This window comes from Alligator sinensis, unplaced genomic scaffold, assembly GCF_000455745.1.
Source record: "Alligator sinensis unplaced genomic scaffold, ASM45574v1 scaffold1500_1, whole genome shotgun sequence".
Taxonomy (NCBI): domain Eukaryota; kingdom Metazoa; phylum Chordata; order Crocodylia; family Alligatoridae; genus Alligator; species Alligator sinensis.
Window position 1 is genome coordinate 78871 of NW_005843224.1, and position 13188 is coordinate 92058.

Sequence of the window (13188 nt, forward strand, 5' to 3'; positions counted from 1 at the left end):
TGCGCACGCGCGGGGCCGCTCACCTCCGCTGCAGGGCGCGTGGGACCCGCAGGTCCCCCTGGCCCTGATCACGGGACACGCGTGGGGCTGGCAATGGGGGGCTGCCGCTCGTAGGACCAGGGAGCCCGTCCCCACGGGGCGCGAGACCGGGAAACGCCCCTCCTCGCCCCCAACCCGGCCCGCCGGACACTCGTGGGGCTCTGGGGGAAAGCCCCCAGTGGGCGCGTGGGGCTGGGAAACCCCCCTCTTCCCTCTGCCCCCCGTGACAGGACACGCGTGGGGTCCCGGCACGGGTGGGGCCAGGGATCCCCCCAGGGTGTGTGGCACCCCTTTCTCCCCATGCGTCCCTGTTCAGGTCCAAGGGACACTCGTGGGGCTAGGACCCCCTCTCTCCCCCCACCAGCATGGGGCACATGGAGCCAGGGATCCCCCCACACCCACACCCACACCCCATCCAGCTGTGGGGGGGGATCCTTCTTCCGACCCTGCTCCCCCTCCCCCTCCCCGTGGGAACGGGACCGGTGGCGCGTGGGGGGCGGTGCCTGGAGCTGGGAAGGGACCTAGGTGTCCTGGCATGGGGCCCGGAGGACCCAGGTATCCTGCCCCCCCTCTTTGTCCTGGGTTGGGGGTTGGGGTCCCCTCCTGCCCTGTGTCCCACATGGGCTTGGGGCGGGGGGTAGGGAGCTCTGCAGTGGGACATTGCCCCCATGCGTGACCTATTTACCCCCTCCCCACACAGGATACCTGCAGGCATGCCGGGCCCTGATGATCGCGGCGCTGGTGCTGGGCTTCTTGGGGCTGGCAGCCGGCGCCGTGGGACTGCCCTGCACACGTGTGGCTGAGGGCAGCCCTGGCTTCAAGGCCCGGATGGCAGTGGCTGCCGGGGCCCTGCTGCTGCTGGCTGGTGAGCATGGGCACAGGGGGCACACGGTCGGGGGGGGGCAGGGAGACCCCTCATGCCAGGGGGAAGGTCACAGTCATGGGGCATGACCTACGGGGGGAATCACGGCCACGGAGGACACCCCATATAGGGGAAGAGACCACAGGGTACGCTCCATGTGCATGGGGGTCACAGTCCCAGGGGGCATTCCACAGGGGACATCCTATGATGACCCATGGCGGGGATCATGGCCGCAGGGGACACCCCACATGCCGGAGGGTACACAGTCACGAGGGACAGGGCCACGGGGGACATCCCACAATGACCCATGGGAGGAATCACAGCCACAGGGGCCTCCCCACATGGGAGACAGCCCACGGGTACACTTCATGTGCAAGGGGGTGAGGATCCCAGGGGCGTTCTATGGGGGACATCCCATGATGACCCATAGGGGGAATCACAGCCATGGGGGCACCCCACATGCAGGAGGGTACATGCTCCCAAGGGACAGGGCCAAATCAGTCACAGGGAACAGGCCATGGGGGACACCCTACATGTGGAGGGGAGATGCAGACACGGGGCATTCCCTGGGGAGACCTCCCATGCAGGGGAATAGTGCCTTAGGGGGCATCCTATAAGGAGGGGAAGACCCCATGGAGGGGCATCACGGCCCCGGGGACACCCTGCACATGGTGGGTTGGGGCTGCAGGAAGACCTCCCATACCATGGGGGACATCCCATGAGAGGGCGGGGAAGACCCCATAGGGAGAATCAGGGCCATGGGGGACACCAACCCATGTAGGGGAGACCTCCTACAGGTCACAGGGGATATCCCACATGGTGGAGGCAGACCCCACAGGATTTATGGCCATGGGGGACACCCCACAGTGGTGGAAGGGTCTGGGGGCAGCCCACCCCACACCCACACTGCATGACAACCTTTTCCTGGCCCCCTGCAGGGCTGTGCGGCATGGTGGCACTGTCATGGTATGCTTTCAACATCACACGGGACTTCTTCGACCCGCTCTACCCCGGCACAAAGTGAGTCCCCATGGCAGTGGGGTGGAGGTCACGGGGTGGGGGGGGGTCAAGGGCTACCCCTCACCCAATGGTCTCATGCGTGTCCTGCCCCTGTAGGTATGAAATCGGGCCAGCGCTGTACCTGGGCTGGAGTGGGGCCCTGCTGGCAATGGTAGGGGGTGGCTGCCTGCTGGGCTCCTGCCGGGCTGCCCATGGCCCCCAGGACAAGAGGTAAAGCAGGGGTGAGGCTGGGGGGGAAGAGGTTTGGGTGGGGAGTCACACTTGGCACTGACCACTGATCCTCCTTGCCCTGCAGCTACAGCTACAGCTACCATCATGGTGCCCCTGCACCTGCAACAGGTGCTTCTGCTGCCAGCAGCATGGGGCGATACGGCAAGAACGCCTACGTCTGATGGGGAGGCATGTGGGGGCCCGTCTGCGCCCACGGGCTGCCCCTGCCATGGCCCTGATCCTTGCAGAAGCTGGAGGGGTGGGTGGGAAGGGGCATCATGCCTGGGGGAGCTGGCACACACCTGTGAGGACGTGTGCCTGGATGTATGAGTGCGCGTGTGTGTGTGCATGGACATGTGTATATATATGTGCCAGCATGAATGCATGTGCATGCTTGTGCACACACGTGAGGGCATGTGACTGCATGCTTGCATGTACATGTGAGTATATGCAAGCGTATGTGCTAGTGTGAATGCATCTGAATGCATGCTTGTGTGCACGTGTGCAAGGGCATGTGACTGCATGCTTGTATGCATGTGTAGACGTGTATGTGTGCTGGTGTGAATGCATGCAAGTACATGCTTGCGTGCACACGTGCGAGGGCATGTGACTGCATGCTTGCTGTGCACCAGTATGTACACAGGCACACGTGTGTGTGCTGGTGTGAATGCGTACAAGTGCATGCTTGTGTGCACATGCAAGGGCCTGCATGTATGGGTGTATGCCTGTGGGTATACCCGAGTGCATGTGCGTGCACACATGCCTGTGCAGGAGTGCATGCATGGTTGTGTACACACAAGTGAATGGGTGAGCACGCAAGTACCCACATTGCTAGTGCATGCATGTGCAAGCACATGGGCACCTGCATATGGCTACATGTGCACATACCTGTGAGTGCCTGTATGTGGCTTTGGGGCTGTGTGCCAATGCCTGTGTGTTCTCATGCCCCGCAGCCTGCCCCCTGCCCCAGGGGTGCTCTGTGGAGCAGAGTGTGTAGGCGGGTGGTCTCTGCATCTCCCCTCCCTCCAGCAGGTGACACGAACCTGACCCTGGAAGGGGGGGCTTGTGCCAGGTGCCACTGGCCTGGAGTTTTGTACAAAATAAAAGTTTTATTTTAGTGGAGATGTGGGGACCAAGCTCTATGTGCATGTGTGTGGGGGAGGAAGCAGCTAGCATCACCTCACAAAGACCCTCCCCACAACTCCTTCCTACCACGTTTGACTCCTGGGGCAGCCCTTTGGCTCTGGTCTAGGGTCCACGTGGCATCCTGGCTCTGGGAGGGTAACTGGCCTTCTTCGTGCTTGTGTACTCCAAGGCCCGGACGACCTCTTGGAGAAAGGCACTTGGTGGTACAGAGCTTGCGGCTTGGCACAGTGGGGAAGGAGACAGGCAGTGCCCCATGGCCAGTGGTCTGCCCCCAGCACTATCTGGACTCCGGGGGAGGACGTGGGCTAGGCCACAGAGGACAGAGGAAAAACTCCCAGGCCAGGGGGCAGAGTTAAAGCCCCTGCGGGCAGCCCTAGGGACGCTTCTACCACCCCACAAACCAGCAGAGCCGAGAACCCAGAGTCCAAAGTGTATCTACAAAAGAACCAGGGGGGAAGCTGAGTTGAGCTACCCCCTGGGGCAGTATCGAAGAGCAGGGGGAGAAAGCACAGCCTGAGGTGGGGAGAGCTCCACACAGGTCCTCAGCCCCCCACTCCTGGGGTGACGGATGGGGGAATGCCACCAGGGTCTCCTTGGAGGCTGGTGAGGAGCCAAGGTGCCTTTTCCAGTCATCCCCCGCTGCCCAGCTTGGAGACTGGAAGGGGTTGGGGGTAGGTGGGGCAACCAGCACCCCGTTCTCCACACGTGCAGCAGGGCAGTGGCAGCAGGAGATGTCAGGGGAAGACAGCAGGGCCCGGGACAGTATTTGGGGGCTGATTAGGAAACAGGAGCCCCCATGGCAGGCAGCGACCCCTTCCACTGCTGGATGTTGCCATGGCCCCCTCCAGACGTTCAATAGCGGCCAGTCGCCCCCTGGCACTTCTCCAACATCAACCGGTGGGACCTCTCTCCTCTAAGTTTGAGATCCTAGGGTACTGGGAGAGGCTGTCGGCCTCCACCCAAACCTCCTTGGTGCAGTGAAGCCTCCGACTCTTTCTGTGTCCCAGCCAAGCGCAACAGCTGGTGCCCCATGACAGGCAGGAATATGGCAAAGAACATCTGACACGTGGATGGAGACAGGGAGCGTGTGGTTGCCTCCTGTCCCGCTCTCTCTCTCCCCCATGTCACCGTGGCGTGGGGTGGGGCAGGGCCCATGGGCCCTGGAGTTAGTTGAAATGAAATTTGAAGTGGAAGTTGCCAGAGCCAAAGGGATTAAATTCAAAAGGCCACTGGTGTGCATGGCCCCCACCTCCCTGTTGGTTCTCGGGGTCCAGGGGGTCCTCGCCGGAGTCGAACTTCTGCCGCATCTCTGTGAGGAGAAGGGGAGGTGAGGGGGGGATGCACTGAGAGTCGAGCCAGGCCCCAGCCAGCCCAGCACCCGTCTGACCTGCCTATAAATGCTTTCTGAAGGGCCCTCACATGCTGCAGCCAGCCACGTGGCTCCCAAATACTCCCTCCCCACCCTGTGATGCGCCCCTGGCGCAGCTGAAGAATAAGGCGCTTCTCGTGTCCCTCACCCCCTGCTTGGTACCTCCCATTACCCCTTTCCTCCAAGCACATGTCCCAGCCCTGGGCCAAGCTCTTGGATTCGGTGCACGGGGGTGAAGCCCCAGCCTTGAATTCCCTGGGGGGTGGAAAAGAAGGGCCTGGGGCTGCTTTCCTGCAGTGACCCCTGGGTCTCGTGCGGCAAGACAGGCCACGATCAGTCCCTGCTGCCTTACTCTTCCCCCCGCAAGTGTGCTTTTCCACAGGGAATGGGCCTGGCCTTGTTAGCCTCTGCTCACAGGGAAGCCCCAGCTTGGGACACAGCCTACACCCGTATCTATGGAGGAAGAAGAACATCTGAAGGCGTGGGCTGTGTCATCCAGAGGGAATATGGGTGCAGGGCTGTGCTACAAGGCCAGGAGCCCATGTGGGTCTTGTCCTGGTTGGTCTATGCTCCTAAGGACTGTGGCCCAGCCTGGCATGCCACAGCATCAAGAATTCCCCACCTCTAGGACAGGTAATAGGAAGGGACTGGGGGCTGTGCCAGTGGTGAGGATGCCTAGGTTCTGGGTAAGTCTCTTCCCGTCTCTGGGCCCTGCTCACATGCTGCTGTCTAGGCTCAGTGAATGTCACTGGGTGCTATGGGTGCATGACACCGCCCGCCCCCCACCCGGTATCACTGTACCTGGGTCTGTCAGCACCTCCTTGGCGGCTGCAATGTCGATGAACTTCTTCTCTGCCTCCTTCTTCTCCTCGTCCGACTGGAAGTTGTCCGGGTGCCACTGCTGTGCCAGCTTGCGGTAGGCCTTGATGATCTCCTGCTTGTTGGCGTTTCTATGGGGCCCCCGAGAAGATGCAGGGGTGATAGGATGCCCAGAGGCCAGCCCAGCCCCCCATTAGCTTAATGAGGAACCTATCGAGGACCAGGCACTTGCCTGCCCAGGCCTGGAGCAGAGCTGTGGCCACCAATAAGCCAGCTCAGCCAGCAACTTCCCATGACCCCTTTCATAGGCATAGCATAGTTGGGTGGACTGGGCCCTCAAGCTCCATCTCAGGGCAGAGGCAGGCCTCATCACAGCAGCCTGAACCTGTCCTGGTCTGATTTGTTCCTGATGCTCAGCTTTCCTCGTGTATGGCTGCCAGGCGAAGCCAGGGCTGAGGGCTGTCCCTGCAGAGACCCCAGACAAATGCCGTGCCCCCCGTAGCAGAAGCAGCCCATGCCCAATGCAGCCAGTTCTGGGGCATGGCAGGCTGAGGAGAACCCTGCACTGCTCTGACCCCGTGGAAAGGCGGAAGTGCTAACTCTGCACAATCTGCCAGGCGCTGCGGAGAGCTGAAAGGCCTCAGCACTGAGATTCTGCAGCTGGGGGCACTGGGGGAAAGGCTGTGCAGAGCTCAGTGGGGCCCCAGTGGAGCATGACAGGAGCTGAGTCACCTCCGCAGAGCCAGGAGGCGGTGGCGTCCCTTCTGCCAGCAACCTGGACCGTTGTGCCCAGCAAAGAGGGGGGGGTGGGGGGTGAAGAGGGAGGAATGCGGCAGTGTATGACGTGGGGCAGCGCCTGCATACCCACCTCCGGATACCCAGGATCTTGTAGTAGTCACGCTTCTTGGACTGTTTTAGCAGCTTCTGGGCTCTCTCCAGCCCCTCCTTCAGCTCCTCATTCTCCACGTCAAACTCCTTGGCCTCCTGGTAGTCATCCACAGCTACAAACATGCAAAACATGCGTTAGGCATGCATGCAGCGTGACTGTCAACCACTTTCCCAGCCAATGCAACCTCTTCAGAGGAGCAAACCATAGACTTCTAGAGCAGTGGGGCTGGAAGGGCGCTCCAAAGGTCACTTTGAGTCCAACCCCTTGCTTGAGGCAGGATCAGCCCTGTCCAGAGCATACCGGACAAACCCATTATCCAACCTCTGAGCAAAGCAACTGTCACCCCAGACACAGCACCAGGCATCAAATCTGAACCTGCCCCAGAGAGAGCAGGGGACTCCAGCCACCAACATCCTGCTTCTGTAAAAGGTGACCCTAACATCTAATTAGGGTCACCTAATTAAAATATTTTTTTTTCCCCCAACTACTCAGTTGGCCTAATATAAGATATCACATCTATTCAGAGAACCTTGTCACCCTAGTATCTATGAATCTATGCTCAAGAGAACCCAAGTAGAGACCTGATACAGAGGAATGCAAAACCTCCCCTCCCAGTCCATACCCATCTGCTCAAGGAGAAAATCCCTTCCGAACCTCAAATCGGACATCGGTCTGACCCTGAGTGGAGGAGAAACAGTCTAGCCAGGACCCTCCAGCTTGAGTGTTGGTCCAGCCCAGTTGCTATCCCCAGCCTGGGCTACAGCCAACACTCATTGCCTCTGAGGGAGACTTAAAAGACACCGTGACACATAGCAGAAGTAGGGGGGCTGCAACCAGCAAAGCCCAGAAGCCTGGGAAATTCCTATAGCCTATACCTACTATCACTACGCCTGGATCATCCCCGACCAGTGGCTGTGCAACCTTTTCTCGAACCCCTCCAGTGATGGAGAGCTCACAATGCCCCTGGCGTCTCCCACCGCCTCCCTGCTCTGCCAGTGAGGAATTTCCTCCCTGCAACTGGCTGCAAGTTCAATCCATGGGTCTGTGTCCTCCTCTCCACAGTAAGAGACAAAAGGAGCTTCCCTCCTCTTTTCGGCAGCCCTGTCGGGACTTGAAGGCTGCTCTCAAGCCGCAAGCTGTCTCCCGATACCCGGCCGTGTTGCTTCACCCCCATTTCCAGGCCAAGTCTCTCAGCCGGCCTTTTTTTCCCCATGATGCATGAAGGGAGGCAATGGTAGGGGTCCCCCTATCCTGGCTCTCCTTATAGGAAGAGCTCCTTGGAGCCTGTCACTGGGGCCAGGCCAAGGCCTGAGCCTGGAGGGACAGTGTCAGGGCCACGCTGGACACTGTCATCCTTGGCAGTGGCAAAACCAGAGCTAGAACCCAGGTGTCCTGACTCTCAGTCCCACATCTCCCTTCTCCTCCTAGACAAATCCAGGGGAGTCCCAATTCCAGCACTCTGATGCTTTGCAAAGGTGTCCTCTCCCAAGCACTGTGCTTAGACAGTTGCCAGGCCCCAGGCTGCCTTGGCAGGGCACCCCGAAGGCTCCCAGGGAGAGGGAGGGAGTCTGGGGGAAGACCCTGTGGTCCCACAGCTCTCCAGCCAGGCTTTCCCTGCCCATGCCTGCGCCCTACCTTTCTCAAACTCCTCATTTAGGATGTAGGCCTCAGCCCGATCACGCAGCACGAAGACATTGCGGGGGTCCCGCTGATGAGCTTCTGTGCACATGTCGATGGCTTCCCGGGGTCTCTTGCTCTGGGGGGAGGGAAGAGGAGAGTGGCAGGGCTGAGTCAGAGGTGGGGGAGGGCAGCTATGCACATACCTGGGGCCTGTTGGCTTGTCCCCGAGTAGATCCCACTGGCTGTTGGGGGCGGAATAAACCTCTGGGCCCTGTCAGTGCTTAGAGAACAGCCCCCTCTTTGCCTCTTGGTGAAACCCCTAGTTCCCAAGCACCTGGAGGGTTCCCCCCCTCCCCCCGTTCCATCTGCTGCAAAGTTGTAGGGTGTTTATCCTCTCCTACCAACAAGAAAAAAAACCTAGTGGGTCTGAGACAGCCCTGGTAACAGAGGTAGAGGATGCGTCCTGGCAGGGAATTTCTCTTGCCTTCCCGATGCCCCCGTGTAGACACTGCCTGGCCATACACCACCTGCATGATGATGGCTGCGCTGGCAGGGAGGGACTTTGTACTGCGCTCAGTGGGTCAATATGTAGGAAGCCATTTCCCTCCCTTTTGTTGCTACAGGGGTTTTATTTTGCTTTCCCCAGAGTCACTGGGCGCTGGCTGCAGCCCATCTGGGGACAGAATATGGGCTGTGCTGATACTCCTGTTGGGACTCAACCCTGGAGAGTCCTGGCTACAGTCTTGCCCCTCTGCTCAGGGTCAGACTGATGCTGCATTGGGGGCAGACTGGTTTGGTCTGCGAGAGCTTTTGCCTTCCTCTGCAGAGGAGGGCACAGCCTCTGCCTCAGGTCTCTCGAGGGCGTGGACCCGCCCTGAGCAGCAGCAGGGCACGGCCAGCACTTGGCCCCAGCTTCTCCTGGCCCAGAGCCCCCTGCTCTATATCCATTGGGCTTCAGAGCTGTGAACGAGGCTGGGGGGTGTGCCAGGACCAGGTCAGACAAGGATGTGCCTGGGAGGGTTTGGCTGGGGCTGGTCCTGCCCCGAGAAGGGGGTTGGATGAGATGCGACTCCCCCTCCCTCTCCCCCACCAAGCTGGTCTGTAATTCTTTCCTAGGCTCAGCCATTGCTTCTGCCCTGGTGTCAAGAGCCAGACTAAGAGTAGGCACCTTCGGACCAGAACAGCTGTAACTGGAGCATCACAGAGATCAGGGTCAGTGGGGATTCTCTTCTCCTTACCCCAGCCCAGCCTTTGCTCTGAGTTTCTGCCTCTCACAGGCTGTGGGGTACTGAGAGGGATGGAGGGCAAGAGCCTTGGGAGCTGTGTATCTTGAGAGAGGAAGATGCCCAGCAGGGACACACAACAGATGGAAGCAGAAGAGGTCAGGGACCTCACAGGCCTCACTGGTCTGACCCAGGGGTACAATCCTTCTGGCCCCAACCGGGCTGGAGAGATGCCCTCGAGTTTTCTATGCACACTCAGACATCCTGGACACTGCAGAAGCTAGAAAGAGCTTACAGTGAGCTGGGGAAAGCTCCCGATCCTACCAGGGCTGGACAGGAGCGAGAGAGGAGCAACCTCCTCTGGCCTCGGACATGCAGCAGCATGCTCCCTCCCAACACATGGCCGGTGCCAGGGGGAAAAAACCCCGGCCAAAAACCCCTGGGGAAGATGCCTACATGGAATGCAGGGTGTGTCAGTGCATACACTACATACAGTGGGTGCATGTGTGCATATGTGTGTGTTCACGTGTACCAGCTGCCTGCTCCATGCAAACGAGCGGCTATGCCACCTAGTGGCCCTGTGTTGTAAGAACATCTAGGTCCTGCATGGGGTTGCAGTCATGGTGCTGCGTGTGCAGACCCCGCACTGGGGGCAGGAAAATACCTCTGGGCTCCCACACAGATGTGGGAAATGCAGTCCCTGAGCCACCCCATACCAGGGGGAGAGCTTGTGGCTTCCTCAGGCAGCCAGTCCCTATGTTCCACTGTCCCCTTTGGCCCAGACAAGAAGGTGTCAGGGCCGAGGGAAGACAGTAGGAGAGGAGGGAGCAGCCTGGCTCACCTTGGAGAGACAGTGACAGATCCGGACCTTGGCTTTGGTGGTGTAGACCTCCACGCTGGGCTCAGTTTTCATAGCTGCCTTGTACTTCTCTATGGCGTCTTCATACCTGTCGGCAGGGAAGCAGAGACGCATGTTGATAGAGGAGCTTTGAAATGGGGTGGGGAGGAGGCGCTGGCAGTGGCAGGACTGGGGGGGTTGATCAATGCCCAAAACAAGCCAGGTGTCAACCAGCCCAGGATGCTGGGGAATTGCACAAGAAAGTCCAGAGCTGCTGGAGATGGAAATGCCAAGGCTGGAGCATGTGAAGGGTCCTTGCGTACCAATGGGAGGCAAGGGCTGCACCCTGGGAAAGCAACACCAAAAGTGGAAGGATGCTCAAGTGTCAAAGAGACGCTGCTCCCCCCTGCCCCTGCCACTCCAGAAAAAGGTGCCAGGGGTGACACCCACCGCTGTGCCGTGACATGCTCCTCCGCAGACTCTAGCTGCTTGGACAGCTTCTTCACTTGCTTGTAGTGGGAGAAGCAGGCCTTGTCATCCTGGTCCAGCTTCAGGCACTCCCGCACCTGGCTGGGGGAGGGAGGGACAGGTCCCACATCACTGTAATGGCACAGCAGGGTGCCACAGCCATTTCGGAGCCAGAACGGCCCCCAGGAAGCCAACACTGGTCATGCACACAAGGGCAGCGGGGTTCTCCTGGCTGAGAGGCATTCCCTTGGGCCCCCCATGGAACTGGACTGAGGGATACAGAGGGGCAGGGAAGGGGTCCTCTTGTGCTCCCAGCACTGTTCTAGGTTGACTTGCCAGACTCCCACACCGGCTTTCCCCCCCTTGCAGCTCCCGACTCACGCCAAGGCCTCCTCGTGCTCGCCCAGGCGGTAGTAGAGGCGACTCAGCTTGAGGAAGGCAGCCCGGTTGTCACTGCGTAGCTTGGTGGTGGGCTTCAGGTCCAGGATGGCCTTGGTGGGGTCTCCCAGGTGCAGGTGGCACTCAGCCCGCAGCTCCTTCGCCTCAGGGTCCCACGGTGAGATCTGTGGTGGAGGACACCTGGCATAAGGATGACTGCCCCTCCTACCCCAGAGAACGAGACACACCTGGGGTGGGCAGGACGGGGGCGTGCTGCTCATGGGCCTCCTGGGAGCCACTACTGCCCTTGGGGAATGACCCCAAGGCCTGGCTGGAGAAGAGCAGCCAGACTAGACAATCCCCTGGCTGCTGCAGCAGCGCTGGAAGCAGCTTGGGGCAGGGGGTAGTAGACATCTGGCCCCTGCTCTGCCACCTTTGGAACAGGATCCTGGCACTCCCCAGCCTCCCTGCTCCATTCCATCTGCCCATCTCAGCCCACACCGGCTCCTGCGCCCATGTACTTTACAGACATTCCTGCCCCAGGCAGCATCTGGGTCATGACAGACCTATTCCCTTCTCCTGGCCCCCATCCACCAGGGCAGCAGCCATGGTTCTGCATCTGGCTGAGAGCAGCAATGATTCCAGGAGTTAAATTTTTTTGGGGGTGGGAAAGAGAGAGGAGGAGGAGGAGCTGCCAGGTTGTTGTCAGGGAGGGAGTACAGCTGCGGTGCCTTGTGGGGGCTGAAGCTTGATCCCTGTGGGCTGGGCTCCCTATTTAGTCTCATGCCACCACCTGGCAGGGGACTGGTGGGAGATAGCCTCCAACCAAGAGGCAAAGGCCACGAAGAAGTGGGGCCGGTAGAGCCAGGCAGCGCTCCACTCCCCAGTCTGGTGACTACCTCGATGGCATGTCCCAGGATGCCGATGGCTCCAGCGTAGTCCTTTCTCCGATAGGCTGCTTGGGCTTCCTGCATGGACACCTCAAGCTCGGTGGCTCGGGCCAGCTGGCTCTCAGCTTCCTTATGCCCAGGGTCGTTCCGCAGCTGCCAGGGGAGGTAAAGCAAGGGCTATCCCCCTCTGCCTCTCACTGCCCCCACAACTCCCTTGGTTGGGGTGGGGGGAAAGAAGCAGTGCTGGGGACAGGGGCCAAGTCCCAGGGGACCCAAAAGGGCAGCTCGACCCCTGTGGTGCTCACCACGGCCTCGAAGTCCTGCCGGGCCTCCTGCGTGTGGCCCTGCTTCAGAAGGATATTGCCGCGCTGCAGCCGAGCCTGGAGGGCAGAGGGGGCATGCTTTGGGGGTGGCAGCATCAGGCCACCCCTGGGCTCCCCACCTCCTTATGGGCCCCTCCCATTTGCTGTGGCAGGGACCGGGGGGGGCTACCCAGGCTGTGTCAGGAGTTGGCGGCAGAGAAGAGTAACAGCTTGGAGCTCCCCACTGTGGCTCAAGGGCCCCATGGGTAGCTGCTCAGTGCCAGGCAGGAGGGAGATGGGGCACCAGGCAGCTCACCTGCCCTAGGTCCTCAAAGGGGATAATGGGCTGGTGGGGAGGAAGGAGATGGACCAGGCTCTGAAGGACACTGGCTTGGGGTGTGGGAGCTCAGGTCCACATCCAACCCTGTCCCTGCCCACCCTGGCTAGGTGCCCTCCACCACTGCCCTGCTGCCCAGTCTCCGGACCCACAGGGAGCCCCAAGCCTCACACCAAGCACCTCATCCTAGCATAAAGGGCTGGGCGGGGGCAGTACTGGGCCTCTGGGGCCCAATCCCAGTGTGGGGGGCTAGGAGGGAGTGGTACCAGGCTCCTGAGACCCAGTCCTAGCAGGAGGGATTGGTACTAGCACTGGCAGCAGCAAAGACACCTGCAAGTCCAAGATAAAGCAGAGTGGAGGGATGTGGGGTCTCCCAGGTCCCTGGGGTTGCCCCAGGAAGGAATGTCCCCCTCATTGCTACACGGGTCTGGGGTTTTCTTTACTGCCCCAGGGTAGCGTTAATGTGGATGGTGCCCAGGCTGGGCCAGTGCCCCTGCTGGGACTTGACCCCTGAGGAACCTGGCTGGAGGGTCTTGCTCTTCCACTCGGGGTCAGCCTGATGCTGCGCTGGGGCCTGGAAGGGATTTTACCCTACGGTGAGACTGGTGCAGACGGGGGCGCCTTGCTTTGGTCTGCAGCAAAGGACACCATTTCTGCCTGGGGTTTCTCCAAGACATGGAAGCCCCCCCACAATCCTCCCCCCCGGCCCTCCACGCAGTAGGGCACCTGGGTTCAGTTTGGTGGTGGTGGGGGTGGACACCTGGGTTCTACCGGGGGG

At 60.4% G+C, this 13188-nt stretch overlaps 2 protein-coding genes across 2 annotated transcripts in view; one reads left to right on the plus strand and one right to left on the minus strand.

The window, feature by feature from the left end:
• The first annotated feature begins 79 nt into the window (after nucleotides 1–79).
• Nucleotides 80–3253, plus strand: CLDN15 (claudin 15). Its single transcript, XM_006038027.3, has 4 exons — nucleotides 80–904; nucleotides 1840–1921; nucleotides 2018–2131; nucleotides 2217–3253. The coding sequence occupies exons 1-4, from the start codon at nucleotides 766–768 to the stop codon at nucleotides 2311–2313; spliced, it is 432 nt and encodes a 143-aa protein (XP_006038089.1). The 5' UTR covers nucleotides 80–765; the 3' UTR covers nucleotides 2314–3253.
• LOC102379400 (dnaJ homolog subfamily C member 3-like) overlaps nucleotides 3141–13188 on the minus strand; it is a 10348-nt gene continuing 300 nt past the window's right edge. The window contains exons 2-10 of the mRNA XM_014526963.2: nucleotides 12077–12151; nucleotides 11781–11924; nucleotides 10885–11066; nucleotides 10486–10605; nucleotides 10039–10144; nucleotides 7990–8110; nucleotides 6334–6466; nucleotides 5448–5596; nucleotides 3141–4586 (exon numbers count right to left, since the gene is read on the minus strand). Of these exons, the coding sequence (XP_014382449.1) occupies nucleotides 4444–4586; nucleotides 5448–5596; nucleotides 6334–6466; nucleotides 7990–8110; nucleotides 10039–10144; nucleotides 10486–10605; nucleotides 10885–11066; nucleotides 11781–11924; nucleotides 12077–12151 (1173 nt within the window). The 3' untranslated portion in view covers nucleotides 3141–4443. The remainder of the gene's footprint in view (nucleotides 4587–5447; nucleotides 5597–6333; nucleotides 6467–7989; nucleotides 8111–10038; nucleotides 10145–10485; nucleotides 10606–10884; nucleotides 11067–11780; nucleotides 11925–12076; nucleotides 12152–13188) is intronic.

Coding starts and splice junctions, on each gene's coding strand:
- CLDN15 (XM_006038027.3), top strand. CDS start 766: ATGATCGCGGCGCTGGTGCTGGGCTTCTTGGGGCTGGCAGCCGGCGCC. Junction 905..1,839: donor GGCCCTGCTGCTGCTGGCTG/GTGAGCATGGGC, acceptor GGCCCCCTGCAG/GGCTGTGCGGCATGGTGGCA. Junction 2,132..2,216: donor CATGGCCCCCAGGACAAGAG/GTAAAGCAGGGG, acceptor CTTGCCCTGCAG/CTACAGCTACAGCTACCATC.